The sequence below is a fragment of the Lepidochelys olivacea genome, assembly GCF_965140295.1.
Source record: "Lepidochelys olivacea isolate rLepOli2 genome assembly, chromosome: 16".
Lineage (NCBI taxonomy): Eukaryota > Metazoa > Chordata > Testudines > Cheloniidae > Lepidochelys > Lepidochelys olivacea.
In genome coordinates this window covers 10610756-10638168 of record NC_140426.1, presented here as the reverse complement: position 1 = coordinate 10638168, position 27413 = coordinate 10610756, and the positions used below count along the sequence as shown (strand labels likewise).

Sequence of the window (27413 nt, the reverse complement as noted above, 5' to 3'; positions counted from 1 at the left end):
CCAAGCTTAGCAAAAGTGGTGCTCTGTCTGTCTCCCTGAACTGGGTTTCTCTGTAGGCGGTGCATTCCTTGGGAGGGAGGGTGCATGTGTGTGTGTGTGGGGGGGAGAGCCATCCCACACTCAAGTGAGCTCTTATTTAATGGGGGTCTCCATGCAGGACAGCAAGCAGAAGAGATTTTCCTCCTCCCAGATTCTATTCCAAGGGAGAGGTGCACAAGCCAGTCACAGGGATGCAACACAGTGCTGAAATACCCCTGGAGGAAGCAGTTCATATGACCAATCAAGAATCCGGAATGCGTGTCAGGGAGGATCTGAAGAACATACGCTGTGCTGTCATTTTTTGCTTGTTCTCTGTCCTAGCCCTGGCATTGCCCACAGCCTATCTACTGGTTGGAAATCTCAGAGCCTACAAATCTGGCCCAGCTCAGGTAAGGAAATGCCATTTCTCAGTGATCTTAAGGAAAGGTTAAGAAAAAGACAAGAGAGTTTCTTTAAATATTTAGGTTTGGAGAAAGAGTTTGTGGCTTCTTGCTTTATGGATTTACGATTTCAAGGAAGAATGTTAAACAAACTTTTTATTTCTTGCTTGCTTGCTTTTTCTTTCTTTCATGCACACAGTGAGGAAGGAGGGGGAAATCAGTTTTTTAATAGGCAGATTTTTCTTCATTTCTCTTTCTTGAGTTTAATAGGGTCAGAGGAGCAGGAACAATATTAAATCCTAACTGGCAGACTGAAGAAAACTCTATAGTCTAGCTCCTCAGCTAGTGTAAATTGCTGGTCGTGCCATTGAATTCAGCTGGGGATCTGGCTGACCATCTCTGTTCCACCTTTTTCTGATTGAAGCTGAGAGCTCTCTCGTCTCTTATTACAGGCTGAAAGAACCCTATTTCACCAGCCACCTGCTAAATGTCATTAATGTGTCCATCCATCTATTTGTGGGTTGTGTTTGTGTCAAATACCCATATGTGTGTGTGTGAATCAGATGGGTGAGAACTATTCATTTCAGCACCAGAGTCACATGCGGATTCAGATTTCCCTGGGATTTACTATGGTGGTCCAGTCTGGGCTAATTATTGGGAGTGACCCTAATCCCAACATTCAAATCCTCATCTAAATCTTGATCAAAAGTTTTCCAAAGTTCAGAAGCACTGGATTCAGGGGATAGTTGCAGGTCCATCTCTAATAAACAGCTGGACATCTATCTCCACATGCATACCTCTGTAGGTATGTGTCTTTCAACTCTGTGCTGCTGCCCTCCACATCAGCTTTTTAAGCAGGTGCATATTCTCATTGATGTCAATGGGATTACCCACCTGCTTAAAAGGTAAGCCAATGTATGATTGTTTGCAGGAGCGAGACCTTCATGAATTTCAGCTTTTACGCTTGAAGTTCACTCTTTGCTCATTTGTATGAACAAAGCTTCAATTGAATGAATACCATGAACAACAATAATCAAGAGGTACTAATATACTGAATATGAGCCTTATTTCTATTCTGGCACTAGGTTTTTACACTCTTTGACATGCAGTTGTGTAGATATAGGTACAAACACACACACAGTGAAATCAGAGCTAGGGGCTCACTTCTAATACATACAGTTCTTGGTCAAAGACTTTATAATCTCTCCAGGGTGTCAAATACAATATTAGTTCTAGACTGTCTTTACTTACTGTGTTTGCTGGTTGCTTAGATGAATGCGTAAGGCAGATTTCCTGTTTATATCCACATCTGTACAATGTGTGTGAGTGCATGTTTGTATACGGAGAAGCTGCATAAAACTGCTTAGAAACACACAACTCTTAAATCAGAAAATCTCTTCCCAGCTTTCACATTGACTCACTGTGTGGCCTCGTGACTTTGGTGAGTCACTTAACTGCTCAGTGCCTCTCGCTGTCTGCTATTGTGGTTTCTATAGTGCCCATTACTGTAATACCTTAGCACAACACCTTACACTGAATTCTGAATGGTTGGACTTCTGCATCTGGGCAGAGTTTACTGCTGACTTTAGTCCCTATACTGTCAGCCTATCAGTGCAGGGACTGTGTCTTTCTATATATTTGTACAGCACCTAGCACAATGGGGGTCCAGATCCTGGTCGGGGCCTCTACATGCTGCCACAATTGAAATAATAAAATAACAATCTGTCAAATGAGATTAAAATTTACCTGGCTCACAGGTGTGTTGTACATTTTAACGAAGTAATGCTGGTGAATGCCCCTGAGATCTTCAGATAGAAGATCCTTTGTAAGCATTAAGGATTGCTTCATTCTGGACAATATTATTGTATATTATATTTATACATATTCATGAAAGGTAATTAGTGCATGTCTCTTGATATTACTCTAATATCTGGCTGTTATGATCGAATGAAGTATAGTATATGAAAATCCCAGTCTGCAAAAGTAAAATCATCATAGCTGGAAACTTGCCATCTGTCTCTCTGCCAAGTGGAGAGGGCGGAACATACTTATCCTGCTGTATTATTTACTGCACTCAATAAACCTTTCACTTGCTCCATTGAGAACTGAGTCAGTCAGTGACTAGCAGCTGTGAAGTAGTCATGGGTGTGTTTGACTTTCCTTGAGAACTTTCTTCTAATGCTCCTCCAAAAACCAGTGCTCTGAACTGAATATGGGTTCCTCATATGTTCCCTGTCCTGTAGCCATGACCCATAGGAGCAGCTCCTCTCATTCCAATGGGAACGCTATCAGGAATGCAGGTGCTCCAACAAAGTCTTTTCTTTTCTAAACATTTTTTTAAAAGAACCCAGAAAAATCCCTTTTGATCTAATTCATTCCCATTAGTCTTTTAAAAAATTTGAATTGTACTGGTTAAGGGCATCTTTTTGTCAGACCACCCTCCATCATAATTAGCAGTCCCATCTAAGAAGAAAAGGACTGAGGGCTAAATGGTGGTTTGACCTCTCAGAAGGGAGTGAGAGCCCCTGCCTACCCCCAACCACTTACAGTTCTGCACAGGTTCCCTGGACTTTCGGTCTGGGCATGTAGGAATAAGCTGAAGCTGTGTTCCCATTGATTGCCCCTGAAAGCAGGTGGACTGCTTGCTGCCCTCTAAAGCAGATTAGTGGTGAGGAGACCAGTGGAGAGGATAATGGGAAAAGCCTTCTCTCGTCTCCACGACAGTGCTGAGTTGCTCGGCTGAGCTGCCCTGGGAGTGGGCGTTCATTTTTTGCCATGTTATAAGCTAGCCGTAACTCTTTTCCCTCAGGAGCAAGAGGGAAGCGGGTGAGGGAGTTGTGCCACAAAGGGGTGTCTCTCCTAGGTCTATCGCAGGGCTGGTGCAGATTACATGCCACCCCTTGCACATGCATGTGCCTAAAGTCATATTCCAGCCCGGGACAAGCTTAGACTGTTGCCTGATCTTTAGAGGCATCCCTTGTGGGATAGAGCACCTGATAGGGACAACCTGGGCAAACTGGAAATTCTGCTTTCCTCATTGTATTGCACCTGGTCTGTGTAGAACTATGGGGTTTACGCTCCAGAGCTGCCTGCCTCGGTATCTTCCACCATCACCAACACCCGCCCCCTTTTCAAAATAACCGATACATCTTTTGTGCCCTAATTCTGAAACAGCTGCATCGCTGTCCCTTAGTGGTGTGGTGGCTTCAGCAACACATTTGTTTACCTGGCTAAATTTCATGTTATTGACTTTATTTAGAATATAACGAGCACTTAGTTCCTGCCATAGAGCCAACCGCTGGAGTGACACACAGCTAGGAATGTGCCAGTTGCTGCCTTATCAGTCTTCTCAGTTAATCATCTGTAAATGAAAAGCAAAGTCTTAATTGCTGCTCTTTGCACTTAACTCCCATTGATGGCACTGGGATTTGGAGAGGTGGGTCAAAGGAGTCCTGAGGCTGGCAGGATCAAGTTTAGAGGGAAATTCACCCAAATAGAGAAGGGCAACATAAGGGTCTGCAGCTCACTTTGAACTCAAGCTGCGACTGTGAGAATGGTCTGCAGCCATGCAGACAGGCCTCCAAAGCCCCCAGCTGTGGCATGGATCTCTCCAGGCCAGATCTGCACTGGCCAGCATGGAGGCCAGTGATGAGGGTCAGAAGAGGAACCGAAAGGAACCATATTTATGCAAAGCCAATGGCCTCAACATACTATGCAAGTGGCGGAGGGAGGCTGAATCAGCTACCCCAGGACATAGGCTGGAGGAACGGCTGTGGGTGGGCTGAGGAGAAGCTTCACATCCTGGCCCCAGGTGTGTAGTTTTCACCTCCCAAACTTTGCCTGCATTATCACCACGGCCCAACTGGATAGTAATGACTCCGGCTTTATGCAGGTATCATGGCATTTCCCTTGTGGCCCAATCCAACTCCCATGAAAGTCAGTGAGTCTTTTGATCGGCTTACATGGGAGTCGGATCAGGCCCTTAAAGCACAGGTCAAGCTTAGGCAATATTCCATGCCTGGAAATGACACAAAATAAATTTGGTGCATATATTATATCAGGAAGAGGAGGTGGATGAGGCATTTCTAGAACAAATAAAAGAAATAGCCAAAACATCAGACCTGGTAGCAATGGGGTATTTTAACAACCTGACAACTGTTGGAAAAGTAATATGGTCAAACACAAACTCTCCAGTAAGTTCTTGGCATGTATTGCAGACAATTTTTGTTCCAAAAAGTGGAGGAAGTCACCAAGGGGACAGGTGTTTTAGATTTGATTCTAACAGGGAGAAATTAGTAGCGAATCTGAAAGTGGAAGGCAATTTGAATGAAAGTGACCATGAAGTGACAAATTTCATTATTCTAAGGAAAGGAAGGTGTGAGAGCAGCAGAATTAGGAAAATGGACTTCAGAAAAAAACAGACTTTAACAAACTCAGAGAACTGATAGGGAAGGTCCCATGGGAAGACAATCTAGCGGAAAAAGAAGTTTAGGACAGTTGTCCGTTTCTTAAGGAAACAATATTAAGGGCACAATTGCAAACTATTCCAATGCGAAGGAAAGATAGAACCATATTGGCCCCTTCCTATTCTTCTTATCAGGAGCTCTTTAAATGACCCCAAAATCAAAAAGGAATCCTACAGAAAGTGGAAACATGGGACAACTGCTAAGAAGGATTACAAAAGAATAGCCCAAGCATATAAGAACAAAATTAAAAAGGCTAAGGCACAAAATGAGTTACACCTAGCAAAGGACATAAAAGTCAACAAGAGGAGGTTCTTTGAATACATTAGAAGCAAGAGATACACAAAGGAACATGTAGGTCCTTTATTTAGAGGAAAAGGAGCACTAATAACTGATGACATCGAGAAAGGTGACAAGGTGTTTAATGTTTATTTTGCTTCAGTCTTCACTGAAAAGTTTAATGGTGACCAGATACTCAATAGAATTAATATTACCAACAAGAGGGAAGGCATGCAAAGCAAATAGGGAAACAACAGGTTAAGGAAATTTAGATAAGTTAGATGTATTCAAGTTGGCAGGGCATGATGAAATCCATCCTAGGATACTTAAGGAACTAGCTGAAGCAATTTCAGAACCATTAGCAACTGCCTTCAAGAACTCCTGGAAAATGGGTGAGGTCCAGAAGAGTGGAGAAGGGCAAATATGATAACTATCTTTAAAAGGGGAACCAAGAGGACCATGGGAATTATAGGCCAGTGAGCCTGACTGGTCAGTATCTGAAAAAGATACTGGAACAAATTATTAAACAATCAGTCTGTATGTACCTGGAGGATAATAAGGAATAGCCAGCATGGATTTGTCAAAAACAAAGCATGCCAAACCAACCTAAATTCCTTCTTTTTCGGGATTACTGGCCTAGTGGTTACAAGGGAAGCAGTAGATGTGATATATCTTGATTTTAGTAAAGCTTTTGAGATAGCCTTGCATGATATTCTCATAAGAAAACTAGGGGAAAGTGGTCTAGGTGAAATTATTATAAGGTGGGTGCCCAACTGGTTGAAAGACAGGACTCAAAGAATAATTATCAATAGTTCGCTGTCCAACTGGGAGAGTGTACCTAGTGGGGTCCCACTGGGATCAATCTGGGGTCTGGTACTATTCAATATTTACATTAATGAGTTGGAAATGGAGTGGAGAGCCCACTCATAAAATCTGCAGATGACACCAAGCTGGGAGGAGTTGAAAGCACTTTAGAGGACAGGATTAGAATTCAAAACAACCTTGACAAATTGGATAATTGGTAGGAAACCAATAAGATGAAATTCAATAAAGACAAGGGCAAAGTACTGCCCTTAGGAAGGAAAAGTCAAATGCACAACTACAAAATGGGGAATACCTGGCTAACGTGTAGTTCTGCTGAAAAGGAACTGTGGGCTACAGTGGATCACAAATTGAATACAAGTCAGCAATGTGGTGCAGTTGCAAAAAAGGCTAATATCACTGTGGGGTTTATTAACAGGAGTGTTGTATGTAAGACGCAGGAGGTAATTGTCCTGCACTACTCAGCACTGGTGAGGCTGCAGCTGGTGCACTGTGTCCAATTCTGAGTGCCACATGTTAGGAAAGATGCGGACAAACTGCAGAGTCCAGAGGACAGCGACAGAAATGATGAAAGGTTTAGAAAACCTGACCTTTGAGGAAAGGGTAAAAAACACATATTTAGTCATAAGATGAGAAGGCTGTGGGGTGGGGGAGACACACCTGATAACAGTCTTCATAGAATCATAGAATCATAGAATATCAGGGTTGGAAGGGACCTCAGGAGGTCATCTAGTCCAACCCCCTGCTCAAAAGCAGGACCCATCCCCAATTAAATAATCCCAGCCAGGGCTTTTTCAAGCCTGACCTTAAAAACTTCTAGAGAAGGAGATTCCACCACCTCCCTAGGCAACGCATTCCAGTGTTTCACCACCCTCCTAGTGAAAAAGTTTTTCCTAATATCCAACCTAAACCTCCCCCACTGCAACTTGAGACCATTATTCCTTGTCCTGTCCTCTTCCACCACTGAGAATAGTCTAGAACCATCCTCTCTGGAACCACCTCTCAGGTAGTTGAAAGCAGCTATCAAATCCCCCCCTCATTCTTCTCTTCTGCAGACTAAACAATCCCAGTTCCCTCAGCCTCTCCTCATAAGTCATGTGTTCCAGTTCCCTAATCATTTTTGTTGCCCTTTGCTGGACTCTTTCCAATTTATCCACATCCTTCTTGTAGTGTGGGGCCCAAAACTGGACACAGTACTCCAGATGAGGCCTCACCAATGTCGAATAGAGGGGGACGATCACGTCCCTCGATCTGCTGGCAATGCCCCTACTTATACATCCCAAAATACCATTGGCCTTCTTGGCAACAAGGGCACACTGCTGACTCATATCCAGCTTCTCGTCCACCGTCACCCCTAGGTCCTTTTCTGCAGAACTGCTGCCTAGCCATTCGGTCCCTAGTCTGTAGCTGTGCATTGGGTTCTTCCCTCCTAAGTGCAGGACCCTGCACTTATCCTTATTGAACCTCATCAGATTTCTTTTGGCCCAATCCTCCAACTTGTCTAGGTCCCTCTGTATCCTATCCCTGCCCTCCAGCGTATCTACCACTCCTCCCAGTTTAGTATCATCCGCAAATTTGCTGAGAGTGCAATCCACACCATCCTCCAGATCATTTATGAAGATATGGTAAGGGCTGTTACAAAGAAGTCTGTGATCAATTGTTCTCCATGTCCACTGAATGTAGACCAAGAAGTAATGGACTTAATCTTCAGAAGGGGAGATTAAGGTTAGATATTAGGAAAAACTTTCTGTGTATACAGGTAGTTAAACTCTGGAACAAGGGAGCTTGTGGAATCCCCATCATTAGAGCTTGTTAAGGGGTGGCCTAGGTATACTAAGTCTTGTCTCAGTACAGGGGGCTGGACTTGATGGCTTCTTGAGGTCATTTCCAGCCTTGCATGTCTATGATTACCCATGCATGTGTATTCATATGCATGTCCACATAACACAGAATCTGGCCCCTCCAAAAGGCTTGCTCTCTTCTTGTGTAAAGAGCAAGAGAGATGGATGTGACCTGAATACAGCTGCTTATTAATCTTTATGGCCCCACCGTTCCTAACTATTTTGCTGCATTCAGGTTTGTAATGTGGACACCCCCTTTCAAAAGGACACAATAAAATGAGATGTGTGGGAGGGGGATCTTTAGCTGTTTTCTTTTGATTTAAACGTTAAACGTTTATAAATGGGACTTTTGGCCTTTTTGGAATTGAAAGCCCGTGGCAGCTTTTTGCATACCGCAGACTTCACAGGAACTAAAGCTGCCATTTCATAGAATTATAGGACTGGAAAGGACCTCGAGAGGTCATCTCGTCCAGTCCCCTGCACTCATGGCAGGATTAAGTATTATCTAGGCCATCCCTGGCAGGTGTTTCTCTAATCTGCTCTTAAAAACCTCCAGTGATGGAGATTCCACAAACCCCCTGTGCAATTTATTCCAGTGCTTAACCACCCTGACAGTTAGAAAGTTTTTCCTAATGTCCAACCTAAACCTTCGTTGCTGCAATTTAAGCCCATTGCTTCTTGTCCTGTCCTCACAGGTTAAAGAGAACAATGTTTCTCCCTTCTCCTTGTAACAACCTTCTATGAACTTGAAAACTGTTATCATGTCCGCTCTCAGTCTTCTCTTCTCCAGACTAAACAAACCCAATTTTTTCAGTCTTCCCTCATAGCTCATGTTTTCTAGACCTTTAATCATTTTTGTTGCTCTTCACTGGACTTTCTCCAAATTGTGAGAAATTTGTGTGTCCAGAACTGGACACAATATTCTAATTGAGGCCTAATCAGCTCCTAATCAGGAGATCCTTGTCTTCTAATTAGCTCTGGGGTGGGATTTTTCAGAAGCACTCAAGGCAGGTTTAACTGTGTTCCCATTGCAATCAATGGGAGCTTTTCCACAGACTTCAGTGGCAGCCAAAGGGTGATGCTGTGGACTTCTGAAAAATACCAACCTAATCAAGAATGGGAAATAAGAAAACTCTCCAGTATAATTTTTAAAAGGACTAATTTTTAAAGTATTTCATTTTGAGGTCTATAAATGATACCCCTTTATTGTACGATAACACAGCATCTTTCAGCCCAACTGATCTTTACTATGCAGTATATACACATTATATACATGAACAAACTATTCAAAATAACTAGCGCTTTTCATCATATGATTTCAAAGCAAATCAATATCATTATCCCCATTTCACAGTTAGGGGAACTGAGGGAGAGATAAGGGAAGTGATCTGCCCAAGGTCACCCAGCAGGCCACTACCAGAGCCAGGAATAGAACCTAGATTTCCTGAGTCCCAAACAAGTGTTTTATCCACTAGGCACCACTACTTCTCTTCTCCATTTTATTCACATTGGGTTCTTCCCCCCTCGGAAAACTAAAACTTTTGGCCTAAAATATAAATTGTTTTGATTTTCAGCCAAACATATTTCAGTTGTTAGCCATTCCACCCCCACCCCCCGCCACCCCGAATTTTTGTCCCCAAAACACTCTACGTTTTTGGCAAAAAGTCAAAACTTTTCATGGAAACAATCAGCTCTACTTAAATCTCAAGGGTTCTGATTATGTAAGGTTCTTGAGCAAACTACATAAGCAGGGATCTAACTTTGAGGATGGAGTACCACTGAAGTAAATAAATAGAGCTGTTCACATGCTTAAAGTTAGGTGTGTGCTGAAGTATCTTGCTGAATCAGGGCCAAACACAGCTTTGTTATGGCATATGTAACTACCTTGACATTTCAGTGATTACAGCTGTCATTAAAGTCACTTGGGGGAGGAGTGTTCCCAAGGGAATTCCCGCACTATGGCCTTATAAAGTCCATCCAGGGAAATTACACATTCAGCTGACCATGATGCTGCACATCGCATCATAAATTACAATTGTATTCAAACATCCCAGCGATCTTGTGAGCTCTTGCAGAAGACAATGTAATATTCAGTACCAAGCAGCTGCGTCATCTCAAACAGTTCAAGGTCAACATGACAAAGGGTGTTCTTCCTGATTCCTTCCTATCTTGCAGACTGTGCCCCTGCAGTTTTCACTCGGGTCTTTTAGATCATGCTTTTTCTGCTGTGGGGGAGGGGTATGGCGGGAAGGCAGGGGCAGAGGTGGTGTAGCTGGGGAAGAGACGGAATTTTCTGTTGCAATTTTTTTCTTTTCTCCAGATTTATTTTTTTACATAATTTAGCTATTGGGAAATTACCATTTTATAAGTGGCTTAGCTGTCTCCTAGACCACACATGCACCTCAGCATTGGGCATCCATTTTAAAATCTCAAGCCTCAATGCACCACGCGCCAGGCTCAACTCCTGGTGAGGGTTGTCACAGTTCAGGGCAACTTGTACCTGTATTTCCCCACAGTGGTGCTCTCAGGCTTCCAACTCCCCATCTGTTGCCTTTTTTGGGGGTGGGGGGGAGACCCATATCTCACTCCCTTCTGAGCAGGGTATTTCCAGACTGCACGGTTGCCTGCCTTCACTTTGTTATTCTCAGCAGCCACAGGCTGCCCCAGCATGTGCTGGCTTTCTATTCAGGGACTGATGACATAACGATTGTCCGCAGTTATAAGTTGCCGTGCAGTTCTTTCTAATACAAGCCTATTTTATTCTTAAGGTAAAAGCACTACAGAGAAAACCGTTACCAAAAAAATATATATAATAATAAAGCCCCTACCCCAGTGCTAATAAGCTTAGCAGCCATCACCCCAACTCGAACATGATCTCTGGCTGGAGCAGTCCTTCAGCACCCCACCCAAGAGATTTCCTTTGTGGTCTCAAATTCATCACAGCCTCAGCTCAGAACTAGCACATTCATAACATGTTTATTCTACTCTGTACACTGTTTAGGAGTCTTTGATCTGGAGTTTCCTGGAGCATGTAATAAATATACAGCAGCTTCTCCTCACGAAGGTATAGCTTCAAAAGGGTGGATTGGAAGTGGGTCATTTGCATTCCCACAGGTACTTCCTAGGAAATCCATTTCACAGGTGTTGTTTCAAAAAGCCCTTTGAAGTTCCTAATACCTTCCAGACATTGCATTAGTGAGTCAATCTCCAAGAGAAGGTACAAACATACAATTCCACAATAACACAGACACAATTGCATTTTCAAAACAATGGACTCCAAAGCTGTTAAAACTAATTCAGCAAGGTTTAACTTAATTCAGTAAAGTTAATTCAGGATATTGTCCGTCTGCCATGAAGCGAACTCAGCCATTCATTCTCCTTTTGCCCATAGAGTCATAGAAGCATAGGACTGGAAGGGACCTCGAGAGGTCGTCTAATTCAGTCCCCTGCACTCATAGCATGACCAAGTATTATCTAGACCATGTTGGCATGCAGCACGTGTCCTCTTCCCCCAGAAGCGGCTGATATTGTGTGTGTGTGTGTGTGTGTGTGTGAAATAATCCAAGCTGGATAATATATGTATACAAACATCAAATATTATCACTGTTTTCTAGTAGTAATTGTCATTAACTCCAGTTGAAGATCTGGCCAATCAGCAGAGCTCCATTGAAACCAACTTACAATGAAATCTATTCTGATTGACACTGATTGAGAGTCTGGTCCACAAAGTGCATACGCATACAACATAAGCACACTCCTAGCAGACCCTGTCCTGCAGGGGTTCTCACACTTTTGCCTAGCCCTGGTTTTAACAGAGAGAGTTGGGGTCAGCTCCTCAGCTGCTGTAAATCGGTGTATGATGCTGATTCACACCAGCTGGTGATCTAGCCGACTGTTGTCTCATGGACACCTGCTCTCGCTTTCATTATTGATTAGGCCGCCTTTTGTGCCATTTCTGTAGCAGCTACTGGAATTGGGTGCGGGGAGAAATAATATTAGAAGAGTCTTTAATGGAGAGTGCAGGGAGAGGCAATGGGTTGCTACAGTTTAGCAGCTGGAGAGGAGAAGAGTCAGCATCATGTGAGCAGGTTCTCCATAGACCATCAGCAAATGCTCCACAGTTTGAGAACCACTGTAAGTATTGTATGCCTCTAGGCATTGCTATTAAGATTTGGGGTGGGGGCGGGGGTTGCACATGCACAAACTACAGACCAGATCAGGGCTGGCCAACCTGAGCCTGAGAAGGAGCCAGAATTTACCAATGTACCTTGCCAAAGAGCCACAGTAATATGTCAGCAGCCCCCCATCAGCTCCCCAACCCCTCTCCCAGCGCCTCCCACCCACCAGCAGCCCTGCCGATCAGCGCCTCCCCCTCTCCTCCCGCACCTCCCGATCAGCTGTTTCGTGGCATGCGGCAGGCTCGAGGGGGGAGGAGTGAGGGCACGGCAGGCTCGGGGGAGGGGGCGGGAAGGGGTGGGGTGGGGGCAGGGCCTGGGGCAGAGCCAGGGGTTGAGCCGTGAGCACCCCCAGCACATTGGAAAGTTGGCATCTGTAGCTCCAGCCGCGGAGTCGGTGCCTGGACAAGGAGCCGCATGTTAGCTTCTGAAGAGCCGCACGTGGCTCCGGAGCCCCAGGTTGGCCACCCCAGACCAGATCCTCAATCAGCCTAGCTCCATTGGCTTCAAAATTTTGCTGATTTATATCACCTGAGAATCTGGCTGAACAGAACAAAGTCTTGCAAGAATGCAGGCACTCCACCTATGGGGGTTTGAATGGGAAAAGCCAGCACCAATGGCAGGCATCTGACTGGCAAGTGGTAACCAGCCTTCCGGTTGCTTTGCATAAATGCCTTTTGTCTTTGGCACAGACCAAGTCAATATTATGCTGCAATATTTACAGTGCGAGTCTGAATGGGCTTCACAGGGACTCTGGATCTCAGATAGGGAGAGTGATTTAGCAAGTTATTAGACAAACAAAACTGACCCTTTCTCTGTCAAGTGCTTGTTTACTTGCAAGGTTAGTTCTCTGCCACTGAGAGTTCTTGGCTCCTTTTCGTTACTGATCTGTCTTTCACACAAACTCTTTCCCCAATGCCTTTAGAGAACGACATGATAGAGTTACAGATTCACATAATAAAGAGCAGAGGGAGAGAGGAATCGCAAGCTACAGAAGTAAGGGAGAAATTATGGGACAGATCCTCAGCTGCTGTACATCAATGTACCCCCATCCAGAGGAGGTCTGACACCAGCTGCGGATCAGGCCCACTATGATAAGAAAGAATCAGGGTCAGATCCTGGCTTCCAGCTTTAAGCTCTGTGCATTGTCTCACCTCTGCATGACTTGCTCCCCTCCCTGAGGTGTAGGAGATGTTCAGTGGTAGGCTGGGGATGGGAGGGAGTGGGGCTGGATGGAGTTGTGCTCCACACTCCCTGGTTGGCAGAACTGTCCCTGGGTGACTGCTCTGGGTGGCATAACTTAGAGTAGCCCTTAGGCCTTTCTGAATTATTCCATGGGCAACTTCAGGCTCTGGCTGAGCCAGGAAGCAGGAAGATGCTTTGGAGCCACCGTTCTCCCACCCCAGGTCCCATGCTTAGCACAGATCAGCCAGACCTGGGAACCTGTCCTGTGTGTGTGAGACAGAGGGATATTGGAAGGCTGTGGAAGAGGAAGGCTCTTGCACCAACAACTGAAACTACTTGGGGGTTTGTACTTCAGGCTCAGTTCAGATGTAAACAAATATTGTTGTCTCTTCTGTCTCCTGAGGCAATTGCCAAAGGCTAGATAGACTCTTCTGATGAAAATATTACATACACAGACAGGCCTCTGCTCTCCAGGGTTTGTCTTGTCTCAATCACCTGAACACTAACTGCTTGTGAATCTATTCGCAGGTTGCAGATGAAAGCGTGTCTAGATTCCTAAAGCAACAGACATCACCAATTTGTAAGTTTGCCAGTCCTTTCCTTCTTCTATAAAACCTTCTGTTCATTCACGTGTCCACTGGGGGTGGTACCTGTACAAATTCCTCACGGCAGCTAAATGTAGGAGCAAGGCTGATAGGCAGTGTTTTTTGTAACCGGGTCAGCCCCAGGATATTAGACACAGGGTGGGTGAGGTAATATCTCAAAAGAGTTTCTCTCTCACCAAGGAAGTTGGTCCAATGAAAGATATTACCTCACCCTCCTTCTCTTTCCACTATATGGAAATGCACTTTCCCAGGGCTATCAAGCAGAGCTACCTGCCTTCTCTACTAACAACTAAGGGTTCCAAGGGATTCAAATGCCCATGTGTAATTGTAACATTGAGAAAACCCAGTCATCGGTGAGCGGGATAGAACCTGGGACCGCTGGAGCTTAGTGCATGAGCTAAAAGCCAACTAGCGCTTAGCTAAGGCTGTACAGCAGACTCATTGTACATATTTTTTCTCTCTCGCTTACTCTCTTTCGCTCTCGCTTGATGGGACAGGAAACCACACCCAGAAGGTGTGTGGGTTACATGGCCTTGAGACTTCTCTCCTCCCTGCCCCCGAAACTGGGAACAATACAAGTGCAATAGAGAGGGGCGTGGGAGGGTGTGTAGAGAGATATGTCCCATAAACACAAACATCCAAGGACAAAGGCTCCTGGGGACAGATTCTGAGAAACCTGGCACAAAGAGCTCAGGAGGGACTGGGCAAAGGAGACTTTCTGCCATCTTTCTGCAGACCTGATTGGCTGCCTAGGAGCCACGCTGCAGCCCAGAATCTCTTATAGTAGGAAGAGCTATATGGTAACCCTTTGTTTCCACTATTTCTGCTTGCTATCATTTGACTCGCTGGAGGGGGGCCAGGGAACTGTTCCTTTGGGAACAGAGGGTCTGGGAAACCCAGTGGATCAGGGGCTGGGCACTCCACTGAGGTGTTTGGAGATTGCAGGTTGACTATCGTTCACCTGTAAAGAGAGATCGGGGCCTACAGAGGCCTGGAAGGCACTAGTTCCCAGAGACTGGAGTGGTAGGGGAACTGACCCACTGCAGTCACAGACAAGCTTTCCTCCAGCAGTAGAGAGGCACCTCACACTGCTGGGTACCCCTTGAGAAGCATCATAACCTGCCCCTTCCTGACCCAGCTACTCTCCCAGCATGTCCCCTAGAGTTGAGCTTTGAGGTGGACATTATGCCAGGTCACTAATATCAAGCCCTATGCTACTTCTGCCCAGAGGGACTTCTTCCTCAGCAGCTCCTTCATGGGCCCTGTGCACTGCCGAAATAGCGTATAGGAGCCAGACTGGGGGCCAGATCAGCTTCCTTTAGAGGAAAAGGAATTGCTTAGTGTGGTGCAAAGGGGTGTAACTAGAAGCCACAGGAGATTAAAGTCCGAGAAAGTAAATTCAGGCTGAATGTCAGGAAAAGCTTCCTGCCTGTGAGATCTGTTACGCTATAGATCAGTCTCACCTGCAAAGGGGTGGAAGCCCTATCACTTGTATTATCTTAAAATTAGATTTCCCAAAGGAACCCTCTGAAGGAGGATGGGCTAGGTGACCTCGCAAGGATGGGGCAGCTCTTTGTCCTGCTAAAGGGCCTTCATACTGCTCTACAGTGCAACCCAGTCTTAAAACCATCACATCTGGCAAGTGGAGAATGGCACAAGGGAATCGTCTAGTAGCTTCTATGCCAGCTCCATCCCAGTTCCCAGTATAGGGGACATATCTTGGGGACAACTCTCCCCTGGTGATGCCCAGATGCTGGGATGGGCAATAGGCAACCAGGTACAGACAGTCCTGTGGCTAGTCTAGTCTACAGCAGGGAAGAGTCCAGCATCCACAAGGAACCAGAATTGGGGGCCGCAGGGTATACATGTGGTTTAAAGCCACCTTTGCAAACCTCCTCCTGAGCACAGCTCAGATGCATCCCAGGTTCTGGGAGGTCTTTTCCATCTTTTTCATCTGCAATACTATGGGCTAAATCCTCTTGTAGTGCATGCTCCTGCAACCCCATCAAAGTCCCTGGAAGTTTGGGCAGGGTTAGAGCTGAAGGGTTGGGCTGAGAGTGAAGGTTTGAGTCAATAGAAAACATAAATGAAGGGAAAGGCTAGGAGTAGATAAGAATCTACATCGGAAACCACTTCCCTGTACGGTGTTGTCTGTGTATGTGTATTAGCAGGAGAGTTGTAAGCAAGACAGGACAAGTAATTCTTCTGCTCTGTTCTGCGCTGATCAGGCTTCAACTGGAGTATTGTGTCCAGTTCTGGGCACCACATTTCAGGAAGGATGTGGAGAAATTGGAGAAAGTCCAGAAAAAAGCAACAAAAATGATTAAAGGTCTAGAAAACGTGACCTATGAGGGAAGATTTAAAAAATTGGGTTTAGTCTGGAGAAGAGAAGACGGAGAGGGGACATGATAACAGTTTTCAAGTACATAAAAGGTTGTTACAAGGAGGAGGGAGAAAAATTTTTCTTCTTAACCTCTGAGGATAGGACAAGAGGCAATGGGCTTAAATTGCAGCAAGGGCGGATTAGGTTGGACCTTAGGAAAAACTTCCTAACTGTCAGGCTGGTTAAACACTGGAATAAATTGGCTAGGGCGTTTGTGGAATCTCCATCATTGGAGATTTTTAAGAGCCAGTTGGACAAACACCTGTCAGGGAAGGTCTCTAGATAATATTTAGTCCTGCCTTGAGTGCAGGGGACTGGACTAGATGACCTCTCGAGGTCCCTTCCAGTCCTACGATTCTATGATATTAATGCTGCAGGGAAAATGTAGCTGGACGTGAAAGCAAACCCCAGCTCACTCTTGTTCTGTGGGCCAGACTCACAGGTGCCCTACGGGCTCTTTCGTGGCAGTGCAGCTGGTGCAAAGAAGGCAAAGTCCACCATTCCCCCACCCACCCCTTTCAACACAGGAGGTGGATGCCTCCTCAGCAATGGTCACCCAGTGCAGGAAGGATCATGGGTAAGCTCTGGGCTGGAGGAGAGAGGTATGGATGGGAGGGAAGGTGGGGAAGGAAGGGAGGAGCAGAGGCTGTGGCTGTCGCAGAGCTCAGGCAGGCTTGAGGACGCAGTGCGGAGCTTGGGGAACAGAAAGATGGCATAAGAGGGGGAGTGGCTGGGTTGGTGCTGCAGGCCCTGAATAAGGGATGTGCAGACTGCCTCCTCTTTGCATTGGTGTAGGGATAAACCTGCCTTGTGGCTTTTTGAGCACAGTCTGACTATATTAGTATTGAAATGACAGAATGATAAAGGATGCCCTCATGCATGCTGAAATCTAATTCAAAGAAGAGGCTTTTGCTTTGCTTTTCGAGGGGGTGGGGGGTGGCGGTGGCAGTGTTTGTTTTAAAAGGATTTGCCAAGTTCTCACAAGCCTTGCAGTGAAATTGACAAGTCCTGGTGCTTGCTCAGTGATCCTATCAGCTCTGTCCAAAACTCCATTCCTGCCTGCCACAAAAAACAAACACAGAAAACCAGCCTAGACAAATAACTCATAAAACAGACCAAGGCGGAAATGAAGAGGGACTGTACAGAGTCTCTCTGTGAAGAATCATTCGGACTCGGATGTTTGCAAATGTTTTTTTTTTTCTTAATTACAGCTTTAGTATCCAGTGCAGAAAAGCCAAGAGCACACCTAACAGGTAATTTAACTGTTCAAAAATGATATGCCTCCCTGGGTAGTTGTCAATCACATTGCACTGCACAAAAGCTGATCTCCAAAACACACATGCCTGATGGAAACTGACAGTCAGAAGTTGCCAGTCAGGAAAAGTAGGGGAAAGAAAGTCATCTCCTGTTTACACTCTCTGGGCCAGATCTCAAGCTGGTGTCTCTTGACTTAGCTTTACTGAGCTATGCTGATTTATACCAGTCGAGGATCTAGCCCTGTGTTCATACAGAGTGTCTGCAAAGCCAGGCACTTTATGAAAGATTCTCTTTATGGTTTTAAAAGGCTGCTTACAAAATGAACACTTGGGCTGGCGGCTGTTAGCAACTGCTAGAATGGCTGGTATTTTACTCTTCTGCTATACTTAATGGGACTATTTAAACAGAAAGGGCCTAGTTGTAGTCTCATCGTGATGTGACTCAGGAGTAACTCCACAGCTGTCAGTCAATGGAGCTAGAGCAGTTTAAGGGACAGGAGAACCAGACCTTTAATATTCCATAAGCATCACAGTCTTGATTCTCTTCACTTACACCTTTTCCACGCCAGTAGAACTCCATTGACTTCAGTGGAATCACCCCTGATTTACACCAGCGTGCGCAAGAGAAGAATTAGGCTCAGTTGTGACTCTCACGAGTCTGAGCAGTGGTGAGGAGGGGGAAGTGTCAAAAGGTATTATGCCTTTCTCAAGGACAGGAGTGGGGGTGTCAAAAGAATAAGAAAGGCTGAGGGAGCAGCCTGAAGGGTGCTCTTTGCTACACCCTGCTTAACAGGTGTGGCCAGCATTACCCCCAGCCATGCACTCATGGAGCTTGTCAGGTACATCTGCTCTGCAATAAAAAACCCGTGGCACAGACTCTCAGAGCCTGGGTCAATGGACTCGGGCACACAGGGCTTGGGCTATGGGGCTAAAAACTGCAGTGGGCTCAGGCTCTGAGAACCAACCTCCACCCCTTGTGGCGTTTCAGATCCCAACCTGCAGCCCACACCAGCATGTCAACCCTGCAGCCTGAGCCCTCCAAGCTCAAGGCAGCTGACACAGGCCAGCCATGGCCATGCGGAGGGTCTTTTATTGCAGTGTAAAGGTACCAGACCAGGGGATGATGCTTGATTCCTCTGTAGATGGGCTGAGGGGCAAGGAACTCTCAATATGCTCTAAACCCCTTCTTAGAACCCTTTTTGAGGGAGGGGCATAATCATAGAATATCAGGGTTGGAAGGGACCTCAGGAGGTCATCTAGTCCAACCCCGGGCTCAAAGCAGGACCAATCCCCAGTTTTTGCCCCAAATCCCTAAATGGCCCCCTCAAGGATTGAACTCACAACCCTGGGTTTAGTAGGCCAATGCTCAAACCACTGAGCTATCCCTCCCCCCTATAACTGAGCCCTAACCTATTTCTATAGCTCCCAGATGAGAGAACCTGGGGGCAAGGACATATTGGGGGAAGTCAGTGGCAGAATGGCTGCCAGGTGGCTGGCACGGCTGTGATGGTTCAAGAATCTTGTGGACGGCTTCCAAGATCCCTCTGCCATGGTCAGACCTCCCGGCGTGGACCCTGGCCCTGATTCCAAAAAGCACTCAAAGCGCACGAGTAACTTTAAGCGTGCGGGTCGCCCCACTGAAGTCAATGTGTACAGTTGTGCATGTGCTTAAACACTCCACTGACTCAGAGCCTACGTTCCTATAGCTCTCGTAGCAGGGTTTCCCTCTCTGCGTTTGTCCTCAAGTTCCTAGCTAAAGCCGGATTGTGTCTTTTGACCCTTTTCCATGCCTTTTACCAACAATTTTTCAACACATCAGTGCAGATTTGCAGGAGAACAAGGTCACACTCATTGATAAAAGAGTCATTTGTGCACAGCCAGCGAGACATAGTCGCAAGAGATGCTGGACAAGAGACAGCCCCTCCTGCTGGCTCAGAATATTAGACTGTAGCTCTGTACGCCTGACGAATTAACTTCAAAAGCTTGTGTGATGTTCTCTTTGCTTCAGGGAAGCACCCAACAGTTGAATCAAATTTCTTTCAAACCCTTGAGTTTGCAAAATCTAGCTGGAAATCAGCAAGATTTCCGGTCCTCCTTGATCTGCCATTTGGGCACATTCGCTAGCTTGTACCTCCAACTGGAGAGGAGCAAGAAAAGGAAAATGACAAACACATTTTCAAGAAGTTCTCCTGTCTGTTTTGAAGCTCCAGAAAGGTTTGATTTGAGTTCTGGGCCATGAGGCAGAGGGTCTGTTCTTATTTTTCCTGTCCCTAGCCTCTACCCTTGTCACTGAAACGACATTCATTCCGATCACTGCGGGGGAGGAGGGGGATGTTAGTCACTACAAATCGTTAAGTAATAGCTACCACAGTGTGGTGATAGCTGAGCATTTCCCTAAATCCGTGCAGGAAACAACAGTCCTGTCTGTTACTCGTTGGGAACAGCTGGCCTTTTAAGGTTGACCACTGAATTTCTGGAGCCTGGAGCTGCTACTGTAGCACAGAGCAGCTTTAAATTTGTCCTAAATACCAGGCACAGCTGCTGCGGTGCACTCCAGTGTGGGGGCCATGCTAGAGTGGGTAGGGAGCTGCACACATAGAGACCCCTACGCTCCAGCATCCCCAGCTGCTGAATTAGCCCTCAGGGAGCGTGGGGTGGGGAGGGAGGGGCTCTTACAAGCTGCTGCAAATTAGAGCAGGCCTAAGGCTCCTCTAGTTTATACCAAGGTTTGAACACCCCCTGGAAGCCCTGGGGAAGTGTGAGGTAGCAGACAGCCATTTGCTTTCCCTAAGCTCAGTTTCTATACCAAACAGAGCTTAGATGGAGCCAAAGCTCTGAGAACACTCTTCCTTCCACTCCAGATGCTCTTGCAATCCTTGTCTTCCCCCACCCACCCACATCTGTGTGCTTTACCTTTTTCTGGAGAAAAGTTAGAATGAACTAGAGCTCAAAATCCATTACTGCACGCCATCATAGTGTTATGCTGCTCAGCGAATATGCAAGGCATTATGGCTCATTCACCTCTTCTGGGAGAAAACCAGTGCTAGCCAGTACTTGTTGCAATGTTCTGGAAACGGGGTTTCAGACCAGATTGGGTATGTTTACACAGCCTGAGGCAGTGAGTCACCCAACCCAGGTCAACAGACCTGGACTAGCAGGGCTCACGCTAGTGCTCCGAACAGAACTGTGTAGACAGTGCTTTGAACTTGCGACTTGGGCTGGAGTTCGGGCTCCAAAGCCCACCCCCCGGCCCAGGCTTCAGAGCCCCAGGCACGACTGCAAAGCGCTGTCTACACATATATTTTTAGAGTGCTAGCACGTGCCCCATTAGCCCATCTGTCAATGTGGGCTGGCAGGGTTGCTTCTGCAGGCTGTGTAGACCTACCCATCCTGACCTGTTCTGAGCCCCCCGGACTTCCAGTGACGCCAACAGGAGCTGAGGCATCGCGCAGCCACACGCCCTTAATCCTGTTCCTTGTAGTAATTATGTGTGATCTTGCTAAATCTCATACCACACAGGGCATGCTTCGCAATTAAGTCTGGAAGAATTCCAAAGCTTTTCTTTTCTGTACTTAATTCATCCACTTTCCCCGAAATGGAATGATATGGAAAGAGAGCAAACATTCAATATTAACCCACACTCACACAAAAGAAAAGGTCTCATCTCCTGGAAATCAGTTGCCTCTGTCTTGCCTGTTCGTTTATCCGTAGCGTTGTATGTTTCTTTTTATTGCCCAGAGAAGTCGGATGTTTTACTTTTCTCAGCTGTAACTTTACCGCAACAATTTTGTGTGACAAACGCAGTTACTAGGAAACTTGACTGCTGTCCCCTAGCAGAAATCACTCTTACACATAAAATATAGGGCTCTTGTTTTCCTAGCTACTGCCTGAACTGAATTACAAACGGGGGAAGAGAGATGATCAAAGCAGGAAGGGTAAAAGTCCCACTATGCCTCAACTCCACCCTCCAAACCCTGCAAAAATGAGAAGACAGAAATTGCCAGGCTGAATCAGACCTGGGGTCCATCTGCTCCAGTGTGCTGTCTCTGACAGCAGCCGGCCCCAGCTGCTTCCGAGGAAGGTACAAGATACCCCACAGTAGGCAGATGTGGGATAATCTGCCCCCAGCGGAAACCTCATCTTAACCCTTCATAGTTAGAGATAGGTTTAAGCCACGAAAATAGTTTTGTATGGGACACGCAAGGAGGATGAGCTATGCAGATTCCACATGACTTTGGGACGGTGTTTGCAGTTGAAGCTGCCACCTATTTGGATTGGATTAACACCAAGGTGCTGATCATTTGTGGTCAGAAAAGATTCCATGCCACTTTTTCTCGAGGGCTGTCCTGGCTAAATGCAAGTTAGGGTAATGATAGACTGAAGGGTCTCTTGGATATGGGGTGTCTCACTGATCACTGTCCTGCACCATTATGTACAGTTGCTGTAATTATTCACACAGCTGCCCCAGAGCTGGCTGCATTTTAGGATGCTGTGAACTGGTGCATTGGGCCTTGGGGGTGGGGGTGAATTTCCCCCTTTCATGTGACCGGGCTGCACCCTGAGGAAGGATTGCCTTGTAAGTGCTGGCCTCGGATTCAGGAGATCTGAGCTTTAGTCTCAGGTTGCCAGAGACTTGCTGTGCAGCGTCGGGCACGATTTTCCAAAGTGACTAATGACGCCAAGTGGCTCAGTTCCAGCGTGCTCAAACCGAGACACCTTAAAGGGGACCCAGTGTCCAGTCTCTGAAAATTAGGTCCCTTTACAGCATCTCCAGGTGGGCACCCAAGCTAGCTAGTTGAGTTTGAAAATCTGGGCATAATCGACCTGTGCCTCAGTTTTCCATATGTAAAATGGGAGTAATAATATTCCTTTCCTCTGACCCTTTGTTTGCTTTGTCTAGCTAGCCTGGAAGCTCTTTGGGGCAGATACTGTCTCTTACAAGGTGTATGTAGAGTGTTTATCCCAGTGGGGCTCTGACTTCATGTGGGGCCTCTGGACACTACCGTAATACATGGCAGAGTGAGCCCTTACTAAAGAGAATGTGCTAGCAAGGTTGTTTTCTTTTGAAGGAATATATCATCTGAGTTATGCTCACTGTCACACATCCTGCTTGAACAGGGGAACCAACTGATTTCTTTCCTTTCTCCTTTATGTCCTCAGTTAAGAAACAAGATCTTTCACCCCCCATGGGAAACCAGTTTCCAGTTCTCCAGTGGGAACACGAGCGAGGCTTAGCCTTCACCAAGAACAACATGAACTATACCAATAAGTCACTGGTGATTCCAAAGACCGGGGATTACTACATCTACTCTCAGGTCACTTTCCGAGGGTCCACTCCAAATCACAGTAAACCAGGTTCCATAACGCAGATCATCACCAAAGTCACGGACAGCTACCCTGAGCCTACCCAACTACTGACTGCCACCAAAACTCTGTGTGAGATGGGAAACAACTGGTTCCAGCCAATTTACTTAGGGGCAGTGCTTTTCATGGAGGAGGGGGACAGGCTGATGGTCAATGTTAGTGATATCCAATGGGTGGATTACACTAAAGAACACAAAACATTCTTTGGTGCTTTTTTACTGTAGGTTCTAACAGCAATGAATAAGGGCTGCTTCTAATTAGGGCTCTGAATCAAGTGCATCACTAAAGTCACACAGGAGTTTTGCTAATGATTTTAGTGAGTGCAGGATCAAGATGTCCTAGTTCCAAGCATCTGTGCTCTCAAAAGCAGTTTCCTGACCTGTATTCTCCTTCACCTGTGTGGCTGCGATGCCCATCATTATCCTTGGAGGAAGGAAAATTCAATTAAATGGCCCATCCCAATATTATACCAAATAGATCACACCACATCAAACCACAGAAACACAGAGGGAGGCAGAGGAGAGAAAAATCCATTTCCATGCTAAAGCTAGGAACCTCTTGCATGCCTACAAGTGTTGCACAGATTGTTTATAGGTGACCGGGAACAATAATCTCAAACAAATCAACTAAGCCTACATTCCACCTCCAATAAGCAACCCCCTTTGCCTTAAACAACCACTTTAAACTGTCCCCAAGTTTCCAATGTAATTTTGTTTGATCTTTCTTCAGATCACTCCTCTCAACAGGCAATTCGTTCTTGGCATGCCCTTAAAAATAGATTTGCTCAGTACTTTGTACTAAAATCGAAAATTAAATCTTCAAAGGCACTATGTAAATCATTAACTCTTTAATTAATCCCTTGCAACTGCCCTGGGAAGCAAATTAAAATGACTTCTTGCAGTTTGCAAAACAAGCCAATAGACAAAAACATTCCTGATATTTTTTCTCCCAAGAAATTTTGCAGGAAATGGTGGCCTATGTTGTTCTGGATCCATTTGCTGCCCAGAAATGGCTCTTTTCATAGCATTGCTGATGGGTTGTACCTTTTTACACTGGAACACACAAAAAATGTTAATGTTTCAGTGTAAAAATTCATCTCACTATGAAAAAAGTCCTAATATTAGAACAGGTTGAAAAACTGGATCAGGAGGAGAAATCGGGGGGGCAGGAGGGGAGGAGGGAAATAAGATTTTTATTGAAATTTTGAGCAAAAATTTCAAATTTTGAATACTTTCAACCTGCTGTACAGCAGGTAACTGTAGTCACTCAGAATTGGGACCATTTTGAAAATGTGTTATGTTTCCTCAAAACTGATGTTTTGCTTTGGTTTTGTAGCTTTTTGAGGAAAGAAACCACAAAATTTCAGAAATTTCCATAAATTGAAAACAAAATGTCTTCCCCTCAACCCCACTTCCAAGATGGCCATGACTCCCCTCTACCCAGATGCTCACTCCTGCAGTGATTTCTCAAATGAAAGGCTGCTGTAACGTTTTCTAGGCACTAGGCCGGCTCACACCTCGTGGTTCCTCTACACAGAGAGCTGGGTTAATTTCAAGGCAACAGTGGGAGTAGGAACTGTAGCCAGGAGCAGAACTCAGGAACTTTCCACTTCTAGTCTCTTGCTCAGTCTTCTAGATCATACCGTCTCTCAGGGAAATTCCCTGGCTTTCCCTCCACTCCCATGATAAACAATTCACTGATGACTATTCAAATCATGTTCTAATAGACTCAAGCTTTATATTGTTAAGTGCCCCTAGGTCTCAAACTCAGTCATGTAAAGAACCCAAATAATGAATTTTGCAGCTAGACATACTCTCTCTCTCTCTCTCTCTCTCTCTCTCACTGGAACTTCCTCCACTTTCAACATCTCTTTCCACGTGATCAGTGAAAGTGAGACTGCCTTATATATGTCCTCATAGTACTTTGCTGGATACCATATTGCTACATGTAGCTGAGATATATTTTCCTTCAATGCCAGTGCATGCCTCTCATAAACCAATAATGAGAATTCCACACATTAGAGAATGCTAGAGACCCTGACCAAGTTTAGTTGATGAGTTCAAATTTAAGGTCCTTATATATACACACACTCCACATATATAATGCAGCTAGACTGGCAAGGAAGCCCGTCTGTTCTCTCCATTGCATTCCTCCTTCTAAGAGGAGATACATTAATGCAACAATAAGCTATCTGACAAGATTAATAGAACATAGGCTCTACAAGAGTGCAGTGTAGGGGAGGGAAGAGAAAACAGCCGAGGCAAGTTGAGACAAGCGGGTGTGGGGGAGATGGCGAGAGAGAAGCATGGAAGGAGGCAAAATGATGCAACAGAATCATGGTCTGAGCATTGCCACCATGTCTCTGTACACGCACATTAGAGCTGGAAAGCTGGCTGTGCTTTAGGTTAGTTGCAAGGATTCTCCATCTTTTTCTTACTGCAAACCCCTTTGTAAGAGAAGAACCCTCCCATGGCCCCCTCCTACATTTACCCCCTATCACCTGGCTCTCTTAATACCTGTCTTAGAAGGCAACTATCACCATGATATCAATGCATCCAAAAACAATTAAGAAGCACTGAACATGCCCCATGAGAGCGTGGCTATTGCCAGGCTCCCAGCTTCCAAAGTTTTTTAAAAAAAACATGGTCTTTTCTCTTTTTGCCTCCTGCTTTTCTCCTCCTAGTTCCCTCGCTGTGGGTTAGGCCCAAGGAAGGTACCACTGTTAAGCTAAGACGCTCTCATCACAGCACACCTGCCCAGGACAGGTAATTTGCAGCAGCCTGATATTAGCACTTCTGTGAAGTGTATCCATGAAGGCAAAATTCAAGCAGTTCTATGACAGTTATAGAAATCCACAGAGCTCTTTGTTTCTATCATGGGATGCTGTGGCATTATTCTTTGATCATGATGCAATGCCAATAAATTTCTACACCTGATTGAAATATATGTAAAAATCAAGTCATCAATACTTAATGCCGGGTGCACTAAATCATAGTAAAATGAGTTTAGGGGAAAGGAATGGAACGTACAGTACATGGCATATAAAAAAAGACTCTGTTGGAGATATCTATATAGCGACAAATAGATATATTCTGTTCATGTTCTAGGAAGTCCTAGAGCAATAATAAGACTTTCCTCACATGAGACGCATACAATTTCTTTCCAGTGTATATTTATCATACATTTCACAGCCCGGCCGTAATCACAGATTAGCTGTTAGTAGTCCTCACCTTGTTATCCACAAAACAAACCCATATTTATTTTCCAGGAGTCTGTATTTATAGTCCACTTAATGTAGGCTTTCATATGCAACTCTTCTTTGTGCTATTGCATTTATGTACGTAAGTGATTTTTCTTGCGTCACTTGTTTTAAAGTGGCGGTGGCATATTAACCCTGCACATAATCTCCAGTGGAAATTTTCTCTGTTATTGTGCTTCTGTAACAATGATGGTGACCAGTATGTATACAAAGAAACAGATTTTCATCTCATTTCCACTGGTGTATATCAGGAGAATCTCCACTGAGAGGATAATCAGACCCAGGCAGTTAAAAATGGTTGCAAAAAGCATGTAAATAGTACTATGGGTAATGGATTTTTAAAAAGTTGATTGAAACTTTGAGGCACTGTCAAGTGGCTTAAGCTGAAACTTTGGATTTTCTAAAAGGTTTTTTTGTTTGTTTGTTTTACAAAATTGAATGTGAACAATTATGTTCTTATAGAAGATTTTCTGATTTGGTTCGATTCAATGGAAATATTTTTCTCTAATTTAAATCATCCCCTCACAGTTTTGGAAACCCACAGACATCAGAACTGTTCTAATGCATGAGCAACAGAGAATGAAACTGACTATCGCCCCAGTCCTGCAACACTTAGGTGTGAATAACTATAAATACATGAGTTATCCCGCTAAAGTTAATGGGCTCCTCACATTAATGGGCCAAGCATGTGACTAAGTGTTTGAAGGACTGGGGCCAACAGGCAGAAAATGAACTTGAACAGCCCAGTGAGTGATATAAATAAAGAAAACAACTGCCACAAATAGTGAAAAAGAAATTATGTTTTTTTAAACGATTTAGACCATGATCCTGCAAGGCAATTCTCTTGGGCAGACCCCTGATTGCAAAGGGAGTCTGGATGGCCATAAGGAAGTGCCTGCACAGATCAGATGAAAGGATCAAGGCATTAAATCACAATTATGTGTTATTAGAAACATAGATTAAGACAAAAAGAAAAGGAGGATTAGTGACACCTTAGAGACTAACCAATTTATTTGGGCATTTATTTGAGCATCCAATGAAGTGAGCTGTACAGACTAACACGGCTGCTACTCTGAAACCATAGATTAAGACACATTTTTAAAGAAATCTGATTTTTCACCTTGACAGTGTCTCCCTCCAACCCACAAAGTGCTTTGTTTAATTAACATCCTGACTGGCCCATCATTTCAAAAGAGAACTAAGGAGAAATGTCATTCTTTAAAAGAATCAGATTGAATGTCACAAATATTTGCCCGATCTGGGTGTTAGAGACCAGTATAGCATTTTGCTATAGTAATATATTTTCATATAAATAACTGTATTATCTTATAGTACACGCTGTTTCCTTCAAGGTAGAGTAGA

General features: G+C 45.0%; 1 protein-coding gene across 1 annotated transcript; it reads left to right on the top strand.

Moving 5' to 3' along the window:
- The first annotated feature begins 1 nt into the window (after nt 1).
- Nucleotides 2–27413, top strand: TNFSF15 (TNF superfamily member 15). Its single transcript, XM_084650372.1, has 4 exons — nt 2–428; nt 13713–13764; nt 17384–17425; nt 22589–27413. Exons 1-4 carry the CDS (start codon nt 231–233, stop codon nt 23014–23016), a joined length of 720 nt encoding a protein of 239 aa, XP_084506498.1. The 5' UTR covers nt 2–230; the 3' UTR covers nt 23017–27413.